This window comes from Uranotaenia lowii, chromosome 3 (genome assembly GCF_029784155.1).
Source record: "Uranotaenia lowii strain MFRU-FL chromosome 3, ASM2978415v1, whole genome shotgun sequence".
In the NCBI taxonomy this organism is placed as follows: Eukaryota; Metazoa; Arthropoda; class Insecta; order Diptera; family Culicidae; genus Uranotaenia; species Uranotaenia lowii.
The window spans coordinates 185,938,792-185,962,831 of NC_073693.1; the positions used below are offsets into that span (position 1 = coordinate 185,938,792).

The 24,040-nt window shown below is 41.4% G+C and overlaps 1 protein-coding gene across 1 annotated transcript; it reads left to right on the top strand.

The window, feature by feature from the left end:
• The first annotated feature begins 12,084 nt into the window (after positions 1-12,084).
• Positions 12,085-18,150, top strand: LOC129752920 (uncharacterized). Its single transcript, XM_055748710.1, has one exon. The coding sequence runs from the start codon at positions 12,085-12,087 to the stop codon at positions 18,148-18,150; it is 6,066 nt and encodes a 2,021-aa protein (XP_055604685.1).
• The last annotated feature ends 5,890 nt before the right edge of the window (positions 18,151-24,040 follow it).

Here is a 24,040-nt window from a genome sequence, read left to right on the forward strand (position 1 = left end):
CAAAATTCTTGTTGTTTTTAAATTGGTACATTGTAAAGTTTGAAAAAATGTTCATTTCTTGTTAGGTTTAAATAAAATATTGTTAGACGTAGGTTAAGTTAGGAACATAATTTGTTAACACACTAGACAACACAACATGAAGTGGGTTGAATGCAACCGGAAAATTCTCCCAATTACAAATGGAGGATAATTGCATGCAACATCGTTGGGAAAGAAAATGATTGAGGCGTTAACGCATTCGTACTGGCGCAATTATGCCAGAATACAATGGGGTACTGGTGATTGATTTCGATTGCCAACGGTCACTTAGTAATCAGGCGTGAATGTGATCAAATCGTCATAGTGGAGTAGAGAAAGTAGTGGAAAAGTGTCTCGGTGGCCATTTTGGAAATCCTGCGGGACACGAACCTTGTGCAGGACCTTTTTTCCGTTTGATTAAAAAAACCCTTTCTCGCCACTCGAGCGGCAAGCCGTTTGAGTAGCCCCCGATCACACTCCTCGGCCTAGTGGGCCCAATAGCCCACTACGTCTAACCCGTAAAAGATCGTCGAGATCCTCTGGTCTGCGGGCCATAAGTCGTAAAGGAGGATTTTCCCTCGGGTCGGGGAAGACCCGATCCTAATTCCCAAGGAGGGCCCTTCTGGATTCTACCAATCAGGTTAGCCTGGGTAGGTCGATTGAGTCAAAGAAGGAAGCGCATGTGAGATCCCCCCCCCCCACCCCCTCCCACTTCACGTTAGAGTCAGTACAGTCTCATGGAAGACTGACTCTATTGAGCCACCATTTTGTTCGGCGGTTGGACCCACGCGTCACCGCTGATCGACAACATCGTAGCTACCACCCAGTTCAGCATCCAGCAAGCAGCAGCAGAGAACCAGCAGCGAGCGCTCGCCAGTCGACAGCAGCAGCAGCAAGATAAGTCAGTTTTGGATTCTCCCACACATTACACTTCACAAAAATACACAATTTAAATTGAAATAGACCGGTTTTATTTTCCTTCAGTACATTTTCTTTCAATAAATAATTCATTTCCTTACAATACAGTTTTGTGATTTTTATGAGACGAAACAAACGAGCCTTTGCTGTACCTTAGAACGCGTAGCTCCTCCAATTACCCTGTGGTTCGCCGACTCTGAGACAAAGTCAAAGAGTCTCGTGCCACTGAGCTAGCATTCATTGAATAGTTTTGTAAACAGTTTCACATTAACAAGCTTGGCTTCACAGAAGAAACAAAAATGATATTGATTTTTCAGTACAAAGTATTCAATTTTCCCATACAAACCTAAAAGTTCAAATTTAGTCAAGTAATCGTTACTCAAAAATTATGCAAAAAATCATGGTTGAGTTTTAAACCAAAACGAACCTTTTTAGACTCCAGGGTTTGAGAAATTCAAAAAGGACCTCAAATCGACTCAGTCAACTCGTCATGCCCATATACCTCCCCTATTAATAAAATTATAGCTTACATGAGCTGAACGAAAAGGGGAGACTCTCAGATCTAATGCTTATGATTGAGTAACGAAAGTCAAATTAAGATATTAAGATGTGTAGATCACTGATTTTCAACATAAAAGTATAGCCGTCAAATAATTAAACATCCGGTACCACATACATGCGTAACCTTAATCATTCTCATCTTCAATTTACCCATTATCATCCCCATTCTGCATATTTGAATAACCATTAGGGAGGCATGTAAGCTGAACCGAAGCGTTTTTGGAAGTACGTCAATTCCAAGCGTAAAGCTAATTTAGTTCTAAAAAATATTTTTTTCAAAAATAAAAGTGCTAATAATTTCGATAAGGCTTCAGAATTATTTGCCGAATATTTTCGCTGCATTTACAACGCAAACGGTTTGGTTACAGAATAAGAACTGCAAGTAACGATAGAGCTTATGCCAGAATTGGGCATATCAACAACGGATGTTCAGCAGAAAATTTCGCAGTTCGACGAATCCAAAGGAAGTGGACCTGATGGTATTCCAAACTCGTTTATCAAAAAGTGCGCGAGCGCTATTGAAAAGCCTCTACAATTGCTCTACCCAGCCTCTATTCGTGATGGTTTGTTTAGCAAACTATGGAAAATCTCACACATTTTGCCTATTCTCAAGAATGGTTCACAACTGCCGCTGAAAATTATCGAGGAGTAACAATTCTTTCTACTTTACCAAAAATGTTCGAGAGTATTATTTAGGACCAGATGTACCCATGGCTAGAAAGAGAGATGTCGTTCAATTGTGACTAATTTAGCAAAATTTGTTTACCGAACTTCTCAATGGATCACGCAGGGTTCGCAAACATGTTAAAGCCTTTGACGTTATCAATTTTCAAGCTCTTCTGTCAGTGCTTAGCTAAAATGGGATCACCGGTTTTAGTCTACAATAGATACGTTCGTACCTGATAGAAAAATTTAAATTTGTAAAACTTGGGAATGCAAGATCCAGCGTATTCCTTGTCAAAAGCTGCGTATCACAAGGGAGCCACTTGGGACCCCTACTTTTATTACTGTAATGTACAATTTCCCCAAAGTGCTACAAGACGTGTTTGTGCTGATCTACGATAAAGCATGGATCACTACAAATCTGGACGCATTTAAACGGGTCTATCTCGGAGCTATGTAAACGAAATAAAAATGTTTTGTACTTGAAATGTAGGGTTTTTATTTCACTTTAAAGGAAAAATAATAAAAAAAATTATTCCGATGTTGTTTTGATGAATTTTCGAACTTTTGGTTGAGTATCACTCATTATAGTTTGAACACCCTATTCGCTGACCTCAGCGGCCATTTTGTTCCACAATCTCTTCATCTCTGTTGCTTCCCGAGTCGTCCTACCATTCTTCTTCATCTTCTGCTTGACAATTGCCCAAAATTTTGCGATAGGGCGGAATTGAGGGCAGTTGGGTGGGTTGATGTACTTTTCGACAAAATCCACCCGTTGGCCCAATACCACTGTAGAACCTCCTAGCTGTAGTGGCAGCTTGCCAAATCTGGCGAAAACTTAACTAGTCCTTTGTGAGATCTAATGTACGAAAAAAAATGTTTTTCAGGCATTCCTCCTTGTAAATTTCGGAGTACATGGTCTTGTTTTTCACAAAAACCGGAATTTTTCGTCCGCAGCTGCAAATACCTTGCCAGATCAAACACTTTCTTGCACACTTATCAGCAAAAACGAATTTGAAGTTGCCGGGGACATCACCATGACCAGTGCAGTGCACCACTGCAGTGGCTTTACATAATTTTTGGCCAGAAAGCTGCCCAAAATCCATCTTCACGTACGTTTCGTCATCCATGATGATGCATCCGTCGAACTTCGTTGGAATCTTCTTGTATAACTTGCGGGCACGTCCTTGGGCTACTAAATTCTGCTTCAATGTTCGGTTTGGTTGCTTACTGGTCCGATAGGATCGTATTCCTTCGCGTAGACGAATTCTGCTGACGGTGCACCGGTCGGCGTTGAATTTCTTGGCAATGTCATAGTCCGACTACCCTGTGTTTTCCTTGATCGTTCTAAACACCTTCAAATGCAGTTTCTGATTCTTAGGTCCTCTATAACGCTTGGTATGAACCTGCCGATCTATAGTACGCATCTCACGGAAACGTTTGAGAACGCTACACACGGTTGATTTGACAATTTTTAACGATTTCGCGATTTTTGAACCCGACCACGTCGGGTTTTTGACGTGGGTGTTCAAAATTTATTTTCATCTCGCGGCTTCCCTCACGTGTAACTTTTTTGAAACAAAACGAATTGTAATGAAATTTTCAGCACTGGTAGAAGAAACATTCCTCTACAAAGTGCTACCAAAACATTCCAGATCCGACAACTAGGAGCACTATGGTAAAATAAATAGTGCGTCCAGATTTGTAGTGATCCATGCTTTATGATTTGAAAATGTTCCTTCCTGTTCGGTATCACAAGGAATATATGACTCTACAGAATGCGCTAAACAAATTTTCTGATTGTTGCAGCTATTTTGTTCGGGAATCAATGCCTCACCTTTTCTTGAAAAATGAGCAACATAGTGCGCGATTATTGTCTTGAAAACAACTGTTCCGTAACAATAAAAGTTAAAGATCTAGGCGTAGAGTTGGATGCAGAACTTAGCATTTCGAAAAATATTGAACAAGTCGTCGCCAAATCAAATTCCATGTATGGCATGGTTAGTAGGATTTGTCACGAGTTGGACAATCCTTACACTATCGTCTCGATTTATGTTGGGCTTATCCGAACCACTATCGAATACGCGAGTATTATGTGACAGCCATACTATAATGTTCGAAAAATAGAATTAGAAATAGAAACCTTGGTTGGCAAGAAGATACGCCAGACTATCGAGCTTTGTGTATGCTGATTAGCTAGGACTTATTAGAAAATCGCAGAAAATCAATCGACGTGTTGTTTTTTTTTAAAGATTTGACCTGTGTTGCGGACACTATTTTTCGGAATTCTTTGGAGCAAACTCGCATGTGGTTTTAGTTGCAGTCAGCTCAAAGCTTATATTTTAATACAGTTTTTTTAACAAATTTTTCCAAATGACTTACATTATGTTTCCTTATAGTGATTCTTCCACAACAAAATATTTATATATTTTAGGAATTTTTATATAATTGTTAACAACTAAGTTGAAATGTGTTGAAACGCACGTTTGATGGGGTGCTTAAAGTTGAATGAAGTGATAGTGATAATTGCAAGTATAATCCTGACGTTTCTCCTATTCGCTACCAGTGGCTCGATGATAAGGGGGATTATCCCGAATCTTGCTGGCAACAACCTGTGAAAAATATTTTCCACCGTATTTGTTGTCACCAGTCTTCAAAGAGCAACCCATGTGCGATGTGTAGAGAAGTTTATAAACACATTTGAACTCTACCATCAAAGTACGTGTTGAACTTTCTCATCTGTAAACATACTTGAACTCAAGTGTAGTGTGCAAGATCGAGTTCATGTTCAAAATAGGTACGCACTCGCATGTTCAAAATGCAATCACAGCAGTCAAGCATTAGTATAAAATATTCTGTCCACAGTATTTGTTTTTGAATTTGACTATTGACAATTAACTTCTTATGCACTGCGACGTTAAGTGAGTGAAGGTATCAAGTAGATTGACCAGGCACATCTGATTGAGATCGCAGATTACGATCGTGGTGAGAAGGTTGTTACGGAGGCGGTCGGGGAGGATTCAAGGAAGGATATAAGGCTATCATCGAGCAGTATCGTTACAGAAAGTTTTCAATGCCCTGTGAAAGCTTTTGTGAATTATTCTCTTTAACATTTTTTAGACTAGCGGTGATAAGAAAGAGATCAAATGGAATCATTTCCGATAGAATCTGGCTGATGGCGTGTTGTTGCTCCATTTCCCCCCTGATTCGAAGATGCTTTTAAGGTGCCGCCTCAAAAACAACAGACGACCATTTTGATCCGGAAAGTTTATTCTAGGCCACTGCTCGGCAAGCTTTGGAGTCGGAAGTGCCAAAAATTGAAATATTTCAAGTTAATCAGTTTAGTAAGAAATAAAAATAAATTTAAAATAATACGTTGAACATTACTTCCCGGGTTCATGGTTCCATAGCCCCTAGAATTGAAATAATAAGAAGGCATATTTTGTTCCCTTTTTTTTATTGTGCTTATTACATTATCCCCAAATCGAACTTTTAATACCTCCCCCTCTTTAAAAAAAAAAATTTGGGTCTTAGATACTGTAAACGGTCGGCCTTCAATCAGATTTAGCTGAGTATCGAAAGGAATCTCTGGAACAACTGAATTTGAATCCCGTGTGATTCATATTCGAGATAGAAATCGGAGCGTATAGTATGATGAACTGCTTCTTGTTTATGAATATCGAACACTTCTTTTTTTTTCAGAAATAATTGTGCCTAAAACTCAAGTTTCTTGATAAAACACGATGGTTTTCAGTTCGGTTAAAATTCTCCATCACAGGGTACAATTTTTTCTCGGACTCAAATGGTATCCAAGTTACATAATCTAACTCAGCTCGAACACTGACGTCTATTCTGAGTACAAATATTCATGTTCGTACCAGAGTGCAAAACATCGATGCACCCAAGTACAACATTAACGCTCGGGTTGCTTTTTTAAATAAATCTATGTATAGAAATGTATGCAAGCTCATGTTGAACTTGCGCCTGGAATTTTGTACCCAAATTGAACTTGGTGCATGTTTTCGTGAAGACTGGTTGTCACAGATTTATCCTAACGAATGACGTAGAAGTCTACGCAGCATGAGACCGTTCCAGCTCCCAAACCTAATTCAAAACTACGCTCGCAATGAACTAATAGAATGATGGCGCTCTACTATGCACAATACTGCCTCAAACTTGTATACCCCTTAAAAACGTTAGCCCGTTTTTGAAGGCTAATAACTTTTTTATCTTAAATCAAATCAAATTGCAGTCATCGGATAAAATATTTGGCATAATTTTAGCTTTAAGAAAACCCGTATTCAAATAAATTGGCCGAAGGGAACTAATGTTATTGACGAAAAACTGATTTTTCATGTTTTTCCTGAACAAAATGTCTCAAAATCCCTTCAATTGCTTGCAAACTTCAATTGCTTCTAAAAATGTATGTCCGCATATAATCAACCGGCTTTCTCATTAAAAGTTTTAAACTTGGAGGGACATCAAATTTACGTAGTAAGAAAATATGAGTGAAAACATGCATATGATTAAAAAAAATATTGAAAAAAAGTTACTTTTATATATTCATGGTAACTTTTGAAAAACAATTTTTTTTTTATTAACAGAATGAGTTATTATATCTTCTCGCATATCAAACTTTTTGATGAGTTAAAAAGTAAAAGAAAACAAAAATAGCGCTAATAGACTGAACGATGATAAGACAAGAAAAATCAATTCTCAAAAACACGAAGTTTCGAGTCACGGATTCACGGATAATAAAGTCCACGGGTAACCGAAGCTGTATCCGTTAGGTCCCAAGAATTTGCAAAAAAAAATGGCTCATCAATTAATTGACAGTGACATCCAAACGGTAACAAATAACTAAACTATCCATGGCGTTCAATACAGTATAAATTAGTCAGCAAGCCAACCTTTAGTAGCTCTGTCAGCTCAAGAATGAGTCAGGAAATGAAGTCTTAAGCACCCAATCAAGTTAACTTCCAATTCACGTTACAGAGCAACTAAGTTCGACGGATTATGGTCCATCGAAATCGTTTATTTGAGTCATACCGTCCTACTAAAGATGATTTCAACCATAAGAAAGGCCTTGGTATTGAGCACGTCACTTTTATCCATTTTGATGGTTGCGATAAAATGAACCTCTGCCATGGTCGATTTCAATGGCATCAAGCATATCTCTATTTATCAGTTTATCTTTTTTAGGCTAAATGCTCGTTATCATTAAACGTTTGGTAAAAATGTCTCACAGTTTGTCATTCAGTGTACGCGAAAGGTGTCTTCATGTACATGTCACTTACATCCGACAAGTATTTCCGATAGGTACTCAATTGACCAAAACAATCGTCTAGTGAACCTTCTTGCAAGAAAAAAAAGTTTAACGATGACACCACATTCATTTCGATACAACATCAACGTGCTGTTGATTTTGTTGATTCAATTCTGCGTGAACAAAGTCAACGCATCGTTAGAGTCCTCTCTTAAACCAGCAGAGGAACTTCCGGTTGGACAAGTGCAAAAATCAGAAGATGAGCCAATCTTAGATCCGGTCGCAGCTCAGCCTTTCGTAGCTACACAAGCCGAAGTTGCCTGGATGGTGACGGCCATCATATTCATCGTTCTATTCGCCCTGTCGATTGTGTTGATTGGATACCTGTGGCATCTGAGAAATTCCAAAATCAAAGAAATGCGAGCGCTACAGATGGCCAGAGACGAGAAGGGAAACCGCAACGTGTGGTACGGGGGACCGTACATGTGATAAGACTTGGGTGCAGAGATTACTAAGTGAATTTTTTATCGAGTTAAAAGATTTGTAACGTTTTACCATATGAATATATACAGTGTGACTCAGAATGAAACTCTGTTTATTATTCACTGGAATGCCGTTTTGCTATAAGCATGAAGTATCATATTATCAGTTTTGTTGAGATTTCCTTCCGTTTGTTCTTAAAAAAATCCCACTAACATGAGAAAAAACAAATCATAGAAAAATCTTTCTCTCACATCACGAACAGACTTTGTAAACGAAGGGCCTCAGAAGATAGACTAAGCGGATTGATGTCTCGTTCATCCTCACTGCTCGAGGAAAATAAACGCGAAACTACCACCCTGGGACGATTGAACGGTTTAATCGATTTGTTACATATGATAAATTTGGCTGAAAGGTAAACCATTTTTCTTAAATTTAAATACAATTACTGCAGTAGGTGTTAAGAATTACAAAAAAAATACCCCAGAAGCATAACACCACTGAAGACGGCAAAGCCTCAATCGTTTGTTAAAATTGTCTGATTAGTGTTAACTATAAGCACTGTTATTAAATAGTACCAAATCATTAGCTCAACTGAACGCAAAGAATCGCCTTGATTTTCCTTCAAGCTTTCATAGAACTATTGGAATAACAAATTATCGTAGTAAAAGTTCTTTTTTTAAGCGATGCGTTTGAAATGTAAAAAAAACCATGTTTTGTTTCAATATGTTATGTATTCATAAAGCATATTTATTGATGTTTAAAACCGACGATGACATTGTAGTCGGCATAATTGTTTGCCATAAGTAAGTTTCCTCCAACGTCAAAGTAAAATGCAATCTGTTCTTTCTGACGTAGCAACAAAGATTGCATTAATTTTACGGAACGTATTAGAGAATTTTTAACCTGTTACACAGAAAACAGACGTACAAGCTCGAACAAAAAACCGTCAAAAAAGTGTGTAAAATTTAAAATGCTATCACCAAAAAATACGTTAGAACCTGACTGCAAACAGTGCCATCTATTGAGCCGTTCAAGAGTTACAAATCAACTTTAAAGTGCCCAGTTTTCGAAAAGGCGTAATCGTAGACAAAAAACAAAAATTAGTTCAAAAAGGGTGTTGGGATTTTTACAAAAGTTTCGTGGGCTAGCTTGTACGTCTGTTCTCTGTGCCTGTTAATACGTTAGTGTATTTTCAAAAAGTATACACGCTGTCAGCCTTATTTGAATGTGACATTCAATTATCTAACAAGGTGATGTATGGAATCGGTTGCTAGTCCAAAATAAAAAAAAGGTGCAACGAACGTAACGATACAGTCTAGCATCAGATCCATTTGATTTTTGAATTGAATACTTGTTATTCGGTTTCTCAGGGGTAGGGAAACAAGTCTTTGTAGTAATGGATTCAAAAGAACTCAAAGCTATAATTGAATTACAATTAGATACAAAAAAACATATCACATGATCGCTTACATTCAAAGTTTCCTACTGCACACAAGATTACTTCCTTGATAGCTACTACGACTGCTTTTAATCAGGTCCTATTAAATGATTTGGGGCTAGGTATCAAATTAAATCTAAAAACTTACGTCACGTGAGATCAGACTGGCCATCTTCTTTCCACAATACACGGCTTTCAGCACATTAAACCTAAACATATAAACATTTAAATTTTGCGCTCCCTCCGAAATTCGGCTACTTACGGTACGCATGGACTCAATCAATTTGCTCAGTAATTCCTTCTCGATTCAACGGCACTGGCACTCGATCTAAATATAAGCTCACTAGTAGCACTTGATCTATTTCTCTACTTTTTCTACTTACAGATCCAGTCTAGAGTTTCGCTAAAACTTTCCGATAAGCGGAAGTAATCACTAAAATTACTCCAAATCAATTAGATCACCAACTCTTTTTAACTACCGAATTCATAACAGAACTGACCCATATTTCCGTACACAATTCTATACCTATTCTATACACAATTCTATACCTATCTTGTCAATAATCATCGCTTCCATCATCAATGTTTTTCTGACGCACAGCGGTCGAATTTGCGTACAATATAACCCCACCCGTAAGCCCAGTAGTTATTCCCTCGGTTAATTTCTGCTGGGCTTACCACTTTCAATCTCGAGTACAGCCAATTTTGACACTGGTCGCAGCTTCTTTTTATTGTTCACCTGCACAACTGCTGAACGAATTCTTCCATCCATACCGACTTTGACCTCTGTGACGATTCCTCTTTCGTGTTTATTTTATGTTCAAGGCCACCTTTACCGATCGGACCATCCGCTCCCATACTCCACCCATATGTGGTGATGCTGGAGGATTGAAGGTCCACTTAGTTTTTGAGCATGTGAACGTATCCGCACTGTTGAGCGTGTAAAAACTGCGCAACTCGGCAGCCTCGTCGGAAAGTGAGCTAAAATATATCAACAAGAACGGGGGGAAAACAAACAGAAAAACCCGGCAAAACGTTTATCATCGTAGCCTGCGTAGTGAAGAAATATTTACCACTGTTAAGTTCCCAAAGAATTATTTTAATCCGATTGTTAGTACGGGAGTGAATTATTTCTTCTTCTTCTTCTTCTTACATCAACATGGCCAAAACATGTAGGCATCCTGGAAAATGGAAGACTTGCGTCTTTCATTTTTCTTTTCAGCGTATTACCTGATACATATTGCTATGCATTGCAGATATTACTACGGCCAGGCCAACCATGTGATGAAAACCGCGAAAGATACAGGATACAGGGGTGGAATGAAGCGTGGAGATCCCTACCAAACGCTTCATATAGAATTTTGAATATTGAAAGACCTTAATATTAATTTATGTCATTTGGGAAATATGGAATATTGAAACATTAAATGCTGTAAAGGAATTATGAAATTACGAAACTTACCAACATTATACTCACAGCAATAAGAATTATAATAAATCAGATTTTTTGCCTTCGTATCTTTCCGTCTACTCTGTGGATAGTATGATGGGTTAATGATATTAGCTCAAGTCCATAATTGCAAAATCAAAAATTTAAAATAAGTACTGAAAAGCCTAAATTGATATTTCGAGAAAAATATTTCAAAATAGATTTGATAATTTTTCAATGATTTTCGAAAACGACAATCAAGATGAAACTTACACTTCTTGCTTCCAATTGTTTGAATATTCGAAAAAAAGTGATATTTTACAATAAAACATCTTGAAATTCTGGATTATCGGACAAATCGAAGAGGGGGAAGGGAGTGGTCTGACAAAAAAAAATGGAATTGTTTCGGCCTTATTTGTTTTGTTTTTTGTTGAAGAAACATGAAAGTGATTAAGTTTTTGATCGTAAATCATAACAAACAATTGCTCAGTAGAATTTCACGTCAACGTTTTTGAAAGTGATTTAACATCCTCTTAAAAATAAGCGGTTTACGAATGCTTCGAAATGAAAACCTTTTTTACGGCCTTCCCGTTAGAATGCAATTAATGTGGTGTAATGATAAAAAATGGTACTTAGCTTTGAGTCCCGGCCCAAGAACTTTTAAATCCCTGCATCCAAAATTTCTTCATTTCTAGTGCAGTCTTTAGTCCGGAGGTCCAAGGCGCCTGATCAGGGAACCGGGAAACTGAGCAGCACAAGTCCATCTACCAAATTACAGAAAATCCGGCTTCATTCCCCGTTGATTAGTACGGGAGTGAATTATTTGATAAAATAGTTAGTTGTATAGTGCAAATAGTAAGTGGGGGTTGATTTGTATCTGAAGTGTTTCCTAAAATTGTATTTCATACTAACTAGGTCACCCCGACTGAAGCTAACCTGCAACAGTAATTGCAAGTCCGTTGATCGATGCAAACAACTATACATTTATAGAGAAAACTATTGTATCGTAAGTAATCTCTATTTGAATTATTAATTTATTAGCCTAACTAAATACTAAATTTGTTAACTAAAGGAATCGACACTAAAAAAGTGCAGAAAGTCTTCTCGATCCACATAAGCTAGAGTGAGTGCCCGAGCAGAAGAAAACTAAATGTAAGAATTGATTAAATGATGTCTAAAGTTTATAACTAACTAAAATATAATCTTTTAGCTTCAAGCTGCTATACTTTAAACGCTGCTTTGAGGATTCGTTTTTTTCACTAAATCCGAACACTTGAAGATTTACAATCTTCCGGACATAACCTCAAGATGTCGGATCCGGCGAATGATACGATCAGGAATGTGGAGAAATCGGTCAACAATCGCAACTGCATGTATTGCGAGGAAGTTGATAGTGAAGATGACATGGTCCAATGCGACATGTGTAGCTTTTGGAGTCACTATCAATGCGCGGGAGTTACCGAGGCAGTGAAGAGTGTACCATGGAACTGCACGAAATGCAGTAATTTGCTGCACGTTCCCAAAATAAGGAAACCTGTTAAAAAGAACGTTTCCAAACGAACGGGAAGTGCCAAAAGCGATGTCGGAACGGAGCTTCGAGAAGGTCGGCCATCGATTCAAGAATCTCTGAGCCTTCTCGAACAAGAATCGGCTGCGATCGAGCAGCAACTGCAGGAGGAGAAAATACTGCACGACAAACGCTTGGAATTGGAGAGATCGGTGAACGAAAAAAGGCGTGCGCTGCAACAAAAGATGCAGGAGGAGAAACTTCGCCAGGAGAAGCTGCAACTAGAACAGCAATTGGCGGACCACAAGGACTTCTTGATCCGGCAGAAGCAGATGCGCGACCAGTTCCGGAAAATGAAAGCCGATCTGAGTCAGGAGTTTGAGAACGATGAAGAGGACAGCGATCCGGATGTTGGTTCCGTGAAGACGAAGGCGTGGGTAGAGACGCAAGAAGATCCCCGCGGAGCTTATCCCAAGAAGCCGGCAGCAGCGCCAAGGAGTTTCCCTCTCACTGTGCGTAACGCGTTGGTGGAACGGCATGGCGAGACAGATTCGGAACAGAGCGGAATTGGACGCCAACGCAAACACGAACCATTGGCGACGTCATCGAAAGGCGAGGCTCAAGCGGAGAAGAAGAAGAATGGGGACACCGACCATCGTTTCAAAGAGCTGTTGGAGCACTATTTGAAGGCAAATGGATCGCAACAGGAGCCGGAAGCATCCGAACCGGAAGAGTCTGAGCTGGAAAAGCTTGAACAGGCTTTGATTAGGAAGTTGTTAGAACGTAACACGTTAGGACGAGCTTGTAGTGTTAGTTCAGGGCCGACTAAAGAACAGTTGGCTGCACGACAAGCTGCGTCCAAACATCTTCCTACTTTTCGAGGCGAGCCAGAGGTGTGGCCCCAATTCATCAGCTGCTTCGAATACACCACGGAGGCGTGTGGGTACACCAATACCGACAATTTGAAGAGACTTCAAGACAGCCTTCAAGGACTAGCCAAGGAAGCAGTTCAAAGCCGGTTGCTCATGCCTGAGTCGGTGCCTGAGGTCATCGAAGATCTGCGTCAACTGTTCGGTAATCCGGAAAAGCTGTTGAAGTCACTGATGGCGAAAGTACGGAAGGTACAAGCCCCTCGAGTGGACAAGTTAGAGTCGTTCCTGTACTTCGGGATCACAGTAAAGCAGTTGTGTGATCACCTTGTTGCGGCCAAGCTACACGACCACTTGAGCAACCCCATGCTGGTAGCGGAACTCGTCGATAAGCTGCCATCCGATTATCAATTGGATTGGGTACGCTTTAAGAGAGGTAGGACTGATCTTCCTCTTCGTATGTTTGCTGATTTCATGAAGGGAATCGTGTCGGAAGTTTCTGAGGTGGCTGACTTCAACGGGGAGCAGAACACTGCGGTTGCGGAAGGACGGCGAATGTACAAAAGGAAGGAGCGCGTGAATACCCACGACACTAAAGTGTTTCCGGTCGTGCAGAATACGATGCCGGCGAGAACGAGAAAACCCTGCCCGATGTGCAATCGCACAGACCACAAACTAAGGTTCTGTGACGATTTTTCGTCGATGTCATTACCGGATCGTCAAAGGTTGGTCGATAGACTCAAGCTGTGCAACATTTGTCTGTGTGACCATGGGAAGATGAAGTGCACTTTCAAAGTACGGTGCGAGATACGGAGCTGCAAAGGAAACCACCACACGCTGCTGCACAGGCACGAGGAAGCAGTTAACGTTACCGTGGCGGAATGCAACCCACATTATAATGTCGATCGGTCAGTAATCTTCCGAATGATACCGATTACTTTGCATCATGGAGGAAAGGCGGTTCAAACCTTGGCGTTCCTGGACGAAGGAGCTTCAACAACACTTGTTGAGAGCTCTCTAGCAGAATCGTTGGGCGTCGAGGGAACTCCGGAACCCCTGGTCATCGTGTGGACAGGAAATGTTAAGCGGAATGAAGATAGTTCGAGGAAAATCGACCTGCTGGTATCTGCCGTGGATTCTCGTAGAAAGTTCATGATGTCGTCTGCCCACACTGTCGGAGAATTGAAGCTGCCTCTACATAGGGCCTGTTACAGAAGCATCGTAGATAAATATCACCACTTAGATGGAGTTCCTTTGTCGAGTACCAAAATGGAAGTTCCCAGAGTACTTATCGGCCTCGACAACCTTCATCTATTCGCTCCTCTGGAGTCCAAGGTTGGTGCACCAGGAGAACCGATAGCCGTACGTTCAGCGTTGGGTTGGGCAATCTACGGTCCTGATTCGAAACTTGAGCAGCAGCAGTATCACTATTTGAACCATCATCTTGTTCAAAGCTTGAACAATCGTCAGCTTCACGATCTGATGGCGGAGCAGTACGCTCAGGAAGAGCTTCATGTAGCACAAGGCAACCCCATAGAATCGGAGGAAATCCGGAGAGCCCGTGAGACCCTTGAATCGACAACTGTCCGAGTAGGAGACCGCTTCGAAACGGGGCTACTTTGGAAGCAGGAGCCTGTTTTTCCAGATAGCTATCCGATGGCGCTGAACCGACTGAAGAGCCTGGAACGACGTTTTCAACGAGAGCCGCATATGAAGCAGAACGTGAACCAGCAGATTGAATACTACCTGACCAAAGGTTACTGTCATAAGGCCACGGCAGAAGAGCTGAAGAGTACCAATCCTTCTTCCGTGTGGTATCTTCCTCTTAATGTCGTGCTGAATCCTAAGAAACCGCATAAGGTACGTTTGGTGTGGGACGCGGCGGCCAAATCGCAGGGTGTTTCTCTCAATTCGTATCTGCTCAAAGGCCCCGATCTATTGGCATCACTTCCGGCGGTCATCAGCAAGTTTCGAGAGCGACGAGTTGCAGTGGGAGGTGACATCAAAGAGATGTACCATCAGCTCAGGATTAGAGACGCAGACAAGCAGGCGCAAAGGTTTCTTTTCCGGTTCCCGGAAGACGATCATCCTACCGTTTTCGTCATGGACGTGGCCACCTTCGGCGCTGCCAGTTCTCCATGCTCGGCGCAATACGTCAAGAACCTGAATGCCCAGCAGTTTTCCACTCGTTATCCAGCAGCAGCACAGGCCATCGTTCACCGCCATTATGTCGATGACTACTACGACAGCTTCGACACCGAAGAGGAAGCCATCGAGCGAACCAGGGAGGTACGTTGGATCCACTCGAAAGGTGGATTCGAGATCACCAACTGGACGTCTAATTCTACAGCTGTTCTTCGAAGTTTGGGAGTGGGTGGTGGCTCCAGAGAGTCAATCCATTTGAACCAAGACAAGGTGACGGATTACGAACGAGTTCTCGGCATCATGTGGGACACACAGAACGACGTGTTTTCCTTTGCGGTACCCACAAACGCAGCAGCTACAGAGGCAGAACCACCAAAGAAAAGGGGAGTCCTGAGCACGGTCATGTCGCTGTTCGATCCAATCGGCCTGTTAGCTCCATTTACGGTGTTAGGAAAGATGCTCATGCAAGACCTGTGGCGAGCGGGTTGCGACTGGGACCAGCGAATCGACGGAGAGTGCCTGGATAAGTGGCGACAGTGGGTCGCAATGTTTTCTCTGGTCGAGGGTGTTCGGATTCCAAGATGCAACTTTGGATCGACACCTTCTGACCGATTTGGCCAAATACAGCTACATATCTTCAGTGATGCCGGGGAGAATGCGTACGGAAGTGTTGCGTATCTACGGATTTGTGTGGACAATAATGTTAAATGTTCGTTGGTGATGGCTCGATCGAAAGTAGCACCGATAAAACTTCTTTCCATTCCACGGCTTGAACTGAAAGCAGCAGTCTTGGGAGCGCACCTGAGTCACACCGTTAAGAACAACCATTCCCTTCCTATTCATCAAATCTTCTACTGGAGTGATTCTCGTACCGTTCTCTCCTGGATTCAATCCGACCAACGTCGTTATCAGCCGTTCGTCGGCTTTCGAATCGGAGAAATTCTGAGCCTCTCCAAGCTGACAGACTGGCGCTACGTTCCGACCAAGCTAAATGTAGCAGATTCGCTCACCAAATGGGGTCGTCTTCCGGATCTTTCGAGCGAAGGTTCATGGTTTCGTGGCCCGGAGTTCCTGTACCAGCAGCCGTCGGAATGGCCTCAACAGAATCTTCCCGCTGCAAATACACGAACGGAAATCAAGGCAATACACCTTTTTCACGGTGTTGAGCTTCCAAGTTGCTTTATCGACGTGACTAGATTTTCGAAGTGGAATGTTGCAGTTCGCACCGTGGCATGCATTTTCCGATTCATCTCCAACTGCCGGCGCCGAGCCGCTGGCAAATCCATCGAAGCAGTCCTTTCGACTCCAAAGCTTAAAAAGCTCATCAAGGTTGAAATTCCCTTTGTAGTGGTTCCGTTGCGGCAAGACGAGCATCGATGTGCCGAAAATACTCTCTTCAGGTTGGCTCAGAGCGAGTCGTACAGCGACGAAATCAAGATATTGAAGAAGAATGCAGAATTACCTTTTCAAAATTGGTTTCCACTAGAAAAGTCCAGCCCTCTCTACAAGCTTGTGCCCTTGATCGACGCCGATGGTGTGTTGAGGATGGAAGGTCGTTCTGAAAAGGCAGAGTTCCTCCCTTTCGATCTTCGCTTTCCAATAATTCTACCAAGATCTCACTACGTTACGGATCTTTTAATTCAACAATACCATGAAAGGTTTGGGCATGGATTTCGAGAGACGGTGAAGAATGAAATCAAGCAACGTTTTCTGATTAGCGGTCTTACCAATTCGATAAGACGAACCGAACGAAGCTGCGTGTGGTGTAAGGTCCGAAAATGTCTGCCGAAGAATCCACGAATGGCTGCACTTCCTGTACAAAGATTAACTCCATTTAAACGTCCATTTAACTTCGTGGGCATTGATTACCTGGGTCCTGTTGAAGTCGTCGTCGGCCGCCGCAGAGAAAAACGCTGGGTTGCGGTGTTCACGTGCATGGTTGTTAGAGCGGTGCATTTGGAAGTTGTCCACAGTCTTACCGCGCAATCATGCATCATGGCGATCCGCCGTTTCATCAGCCGCCGAGGTCCAGCCTCCGAATACTTCACAGACAACGGGACGAACTTCCGAGGTGCGAGTAAGGAGATAATCCAACGGGTACGAGAAATTGATGCTGTTTGTGCCGATGAATTTACGACTGCTATCACGAGTTGGCACTTCATCCCACCTGGAACACCCCACATGGGAGGGGCGTGGGAAAGGATGGTGCGCTCGGTGAAGCAAGTCATGGCCACTTTGGACGACGGGCGTCGATTGAACGACGAAATCCTCCTGACTACGCTTGCTGAAACTGAGGACATGATCAACAGCCGGCCCCTTACTCTTGTAACCACGGACTCAGTGATGGGTGCACTTTGTCCAAATGTCTTCCTTCGAGGTTCAGATCCTAACGAGCCGCATGAAGTCATTCAACCTACGCATCCTGCAGAAGCACTTCGGGATGCTTACAAGAGATCGCAGCAGCTGTCCGACGAGTTATGGAAGCGGTGGATTAGAGAGTACGTGCCGACAGTCAACCAACGGTCCAAGTGGTTCTCCGAAACAAATCCTCTAAAGAAAGGGGATCTCGTATACGTGGTCGAAGGCAGTCGACGCAAAGCATGGGTTCGAGGAATCATCGAGGAGCCGATCGTTTCGGGTGACGGAAGAGTCCGTCAAGCTTTGGTACGCACAACTGGTGGTGTTTTTCGTCGTGGAACGGCAAATCTGGCTGTACTAGAGATTGCTGATAGAGTCCAGACGGTGGGTCCAGAGAGTGCCGCTCATCATGCAACTTTTGAGAATGGTGGTAACGCTGATCCGGTGGCTCCAGAGAGTGAATCCGGACCAGGTTTACGGGTGGGGGATTGTTGAGCGTGTAAAAACTGCGCGACTCGGCAGCCTCGTCGGAAAGTGAGCTAAAATATATCAACAAGAACGGGGGGAAAACAAACAGAAAAACCCGGCAAAACGTTTATCATCGTAGCCTGCGTAGTGAAGAAATATTTACCACTGTTAAGTTCCCAAAGAATTATTTTAATCCGATTGTTAGTACGGGAGTGAATTATTTGATAAAATAGTTAGTTGTATAGTGCAAATAGTAAGTGGGGGTTGATTTGTATCTGAAGTGTTTCCTAAAATTGTATTTCATACTAACTAGGTCACCCCGACTGAAGCTAACCTGCAACAGTAATTGCAAGTCCGTTGATCGATGCAAACAACTATACATTTATAGAGAAAACTATTGTATCGTAAGTAATCTCTATTTGAATTATTAATTTATTAGCCTAACTAAATACTAAATTTGTTAACTAAAGGAATCGACACTAAAAAAGTGCAGAAAGTCTTCTCGATCCACATAAGCTAGAGTGAGTGCCCGAGCAGAAGAAAACTAAATGTAAGAATTGATTAAATGATGTCTAAAGTTTATAACTAACTAAAATATAATCTTTTAGCTTCAAGCTGCTATACTTTAAACGCTGCTTTGAGGATTCGTTTTTTTCACTAAATCCGAACACGCACAGTCTTCATTGATCTTTCGGATCGCAGCGGCCAGTTCTCTACTGGCTCCAACAAAATTCGTTTAATTATCGGAAAATATTTCAATCGGACTTCTCCTTCTCTTCACAAACCTTCGAATAGCCATTTTACATGATTCCGTATTCAAAGTATGAGCCATGCATGTAAACAGGGCTATCCAACGCTTTTCTCGCCGTCTTCCAACAGAAACTTCTAGTGGACCAAAATAGTCTAATCCAACGTATGAAAATTTCTCTACTCCCAGAGCCCTTCGTTGTCTCGGTAAAGGTGCCATTTTGGGAATAAACGGTCGCGCTTTGTGCACTTTGCACCACTGACATTTTTTTTATAACCGACTCTACAATTGCTCTCAGTGTCCCATTACAAAAACGCTGCCGAAGTTCGTTAACAACTGTTTCTCTGCTGCTGTGATTAGTCCTTTGATGACAATTTTCGACCAATTTCCTTGTTATTGGGTGCCCTTTGGGAAGAATTATTGGATACCTAGCATCATAGCTAGCGAAATCTGCCATAACTGTTCTGCCTTCTACCCGTAGAACTCAAGAAAGGGCGATTTGTCATACAGATTGCTAGAACGTTCCATTTGTCTCTGCTGATCCTTCGGTACTTTTCGGTCCCGTGACAGTAGAGCTATTTCATCCGCGTATTCCTCTTGCTGCGCCAGCCGCCACAAACAATTTTCCGCCATGAAATGTTCTTCTTGTCCAAGGGGTACAACCACTCCTGGAATCCGTTATTTTCTGCCGGCCGCATTTGTAGGAAGGGCGTCTATCGGTTTATTGGCCACTCGAAACTTGCAGTTTTCGACGTAACGATATACTGTTGCTACCATGCGCACTAAAATAGTCCACCTCGATATATGCTCAATCCGGCTTCCAAAAACATCCGTACAAGGTGTAGCGTTAAACAAAACATGAGCTCGAACTTCATCCTCGATGACTATAATATTCTGATTTTGTTCTGGCCAATTGTCTTCCGACTGATGCAAAAATTCAGGACCCTTAAACCACCGACTGTCTGAATTGATATCCGTCCCTTTCCCCCATTTAGTTAAATCATCTGCTTAGGATCTTACAACACGATGAGCTACAGTTCTTTGAATTTCTTTCGTTCAGATCTAATCCACGAATAAACAGGCTTCGAATCTGTCCACATAACCGTTTTGGTAATTGGAAAGGAATGACTCTCTCGTATGCTTTTTGCAAGGCGAGCCCCCAATGTCGCGGTTTGCAATTCTTTCCTGGGTATCGACATGTGCTGTAATGGAGCAACTTTGGCTTTGGCTTTGGCTTCGATAAAGGCGCAATGAATGAGTTCATCTGTCACAAACCGGAAGTATGCAACAGTGCCATACGCGTCTTCACCGGCATCGGAGAAAACGTGCAACTGAAGATAACAACGAGGAATTTCAACGGTATCTATCAACGGGAACAGATTTGTCCAACGCAACCATTGCACAGTGGTCCAGAAATGAAATTTAGCGGGAAACAATTATTTGCGCTCTTGCCTTAGGTTTAAGACATTTGGTGTCCAAGACAAAGTTGTACAACATCACAAGGCGCTACTTTTGAATGAAACATTTTTAGGGTGGTTCATAAAACTCCTTAGATACGAAAATTATTTTTTTACTGTAAGGAGATAGTGCTGTATTATGTTCAGCAATTATGTAGAACAACATAATTGATGAAACTTTGTAGAAGACTTTGAATGTCTATCTATTAACAAGTTAGGGTGGTCCTACAAAAACAAGTTTTTTTGTTATAACTTTGTTGGGTATCAACTTATCAAAATCATGTGTTGGGCAAGTATTTAGCAAATCATTATGCGCATCTTTTGTAGCAAACAGATTTCTAATATCTGCTTTTGATTCGCAGTTATCATGAATTTTGTGTTCGAAAATGGCCGTTTTGTATGAGCCATAACTTCAAATGGAGCAAACCAAAAAATTCAAACTTTAATTCGTTTGAAAGAACATGTTAAAATCTACATTATATCAAAAAACTGGAGAGGTGTTTTTTGTTTAAAACGTTTTATTTACATTTGAACCCGACCAAAATTGCCATTTTTCATATAACCTTTCTATATAATTTTTGACTACTTTTGGCTTCGTGAGGAATAACCGTACACATCGTAACATTTATATCATCATTATAGTTAACAGAAACGGAAAAACGGAAAAAAAGTTTATTTGAGAAATCAATAAAAAAAAATCATAGAAAACAAAAAAAAACACTTATATTCTAGCAATAATGAAACTATTAAAAAAACGCCTTAGGGGTCACTGATCAAGCAAGTTGACGGCGTCGGTTGAAAGCATTTGTGTATGATTCGAAAAATTTCGAGTATATGGATTGCTTGTTGGACTGATTGCCAGTATCGAGGACAATTGAAATTCGGATTTAAATAATACTACTAAACATTGGAAAGGCTATATAAAAAGCACAAATAAAAGAAGGATCGTACAGCCGCAAGGTCGATTTGTCCTTTTTAGTCCCTACGGAGTTCTCCTCGGTCGAGATAGTTGATGTTTGGTTCGATTTTATCCCAGGCCTTGACTACCCTGAACTGATCTCCAAAAACGGAAACTTAGTTGAAAACGTTTCCATTCCATTGTATGTCTATCTGAACCGAAACCCGGTAACGGGTTCAGTTTCATTAAGGGGGGGGTAGGGTCTAAGGGGTATAAAAAAACACCATTTTCACGATTTTTTTCTGGAGCTATCGTTCAAACAAATGTATTCAAATTTTTTGCATTATACAAAGCATTGTTAAAAGAACATTCAGTATTTTTTTCGTAGAAAAATATTGAAAAATGAGCCGGTGACGGAGCATTTTTGAGGATGCCTTTTAGAAAACAGGATTTGCGGTGGATACTGTATCTCAGCACAGAATCGTCTGAAGTCAAAAAATCAGAGCAAAATATTTTTAACAGAGGTTTTTCTGGACCCCAACGTTTTTATTTAACTTAAAAATATTTTTACGAAATTTTTGTGGCTGTTTGAAGTAAAAACTACGATTTTTCACTTAAAAATCCGCCATTTTTCACCTGTAAAATCTCCCCAAAATAAAAAAATCAAAAAAGAAAAACGTTGGGGTCTGGTATTTTATATGTAGAAAATATGTTCCAAATTTGAAAAGAATCGGATTAGTAGTTTTCAAATGACGATGTCCACGGACTTTAAAAATGTGCTTTCGAGAAAAACGCGTTTGAAGTTTCTGCTCTTGCTTTCTTGCAGTATTAGATAGGAGGAGATAAAGGCCTATAACTTCTACAGTTTTGCTTCAATTGACTTGAAAATTTCACACAACATTCTTGAAGTGTTTTACAATAAGAAAATAAAAAAATAAAAAAATCGATTTTTTGAAAATGTTAGACCCTACCCCCCCCTTAATGGCATGGCGTGACTAATGATGAACGTGTCTTTTTCGATGTCGTCTTAGATTTTTTTAAATCTGAACAATATCCCGTCACATTAAAAAAGACGACGACGGGCTGACGGCGACTATGATTTTTCCGACGCTTCATTTGACTGAAGGTTGAGGCAAGTTTGTTTGCTTGGTTACTCATTTGAAGGCGTCTGTTATGAATGCGACTGCTTTAATTTTTTCCTATTCACAGTTTTATGACTGATGACGGTGAAGTTTTTACGCTCTGCCTAGAACACGTTCAGCATTCTCAGCTTTGTTAACTTCAACAAACCTAGTAGATTCCGTGGAAGTAGAGCCAAGTTTTTGGAGCACTTCGGGGGAATTACTCATCTAGTTCCGCAATTCGAAGCCGCCAGCTGCATGTACCGTTTTCACATCCTTAGCTCTCTGAACAGCTTCACATTCCGTGTCAACGCTATCAAAATAATCGTCGACGAAATGCTTCTCTATAATAGCCTTTGCCGTTTCAGGGTACTGCACTGCATGGTCTCGAGCATTTAAGTTTTTGACGTACTGCGATGTACAAGGAGAACAGCTAGCTCCGAACACCACCACGTCCATTACAAATATCTGCGGCTCTCGTTCGATATCTGTACGAAACAAGAAGCGTTGAGCCTGGCGGTCCTCCGATCTCACACGTATCTGGTGGAACATTTCTCGAATGTCCGCACCAAAGGAAATCCGCCTCTCCCGAAAACCTTTGATAACTGTTGATAAACACGAAACCATATCCGGCCCTTTCAGAAGGTAATCGTTGAGCGAAACTCCTTTGTTCTTAGCAGCGGCGTCCCATACTAGACGTATCTTTCCTTGCTTCTTCGGATTAATTTAAAAGTTTAGGGGCAGGTATTTTGTAATTATTGCTCTGTAATCAAATGAGCGTAACCCTTCTCGATGTACTCTTGCAACTGTTTTAAAATGACCTCTCGAACTCCCGGCTGCTTATCCATTCTACGATCCGAGCTATTTGTTCGTTTCAAAGCCATTTAATAACTCTCCGGGAACCTCACGTTGTCTGTTTTCCGCAGCAACCCAGATTCGAAACGATCTCCTGTACGTCTTGTCGTTCGATCCAATATTTTGCGAGCTCGCCGGTCTATGTTCGATTCCAGCAGAACTGGAGATATCCCAACTGCTTCGATGCTAAAATATTCTTTCAAGGTCTCATTCATTTCTCAGTCGTTTCTATCGCACTCGTCGCAGGAACGGTGACGTCCCAAGAAATGTACATTGGCAACTACACCTGTACGTGGTCCGTTCAAACTCCATCCTAGTCAACATTGTATAGCGACGGGTTCTCCTAACTCTCCTATTCGGTTTTGAAGCGGGGCGATAAGTTGAACATTGTCGATTCCAATCAACAACTTCGGGTTTGTTGACCCGTAGCTTGGAATTTCAATGTCCCGGAGGTGTAGGAATTTCTCACGCAGCTCACTGCTGGTTAAACATTGCATGGGTAAGACGAGTTTACGGACGGTTCTAGCATCGATCAGATCGAAGCGGTTCATATCATCTACAGCCGAAATATGGAGGTGTATTTTAGCTGACCGATCCTCCACCGTACTCATTCCGTTGGTTCAACTCATTTCCAGAGGTTCTATTTTTCCCTTTGATCCCAACTCCTTAGCTAGTTCGTCCTCGATCAATGTCACTGACGATCCTTCGTGTATCAGCGCTAACGCCTTCAGTTTTTTTAGGTCGCTGTAAACCACTACAGGAATCATTTGAAAAATAATTGACTACCGATGATTGTCGCAGCTCGCAATCAAATGCGGTGTATTTGAATTTGACTCCC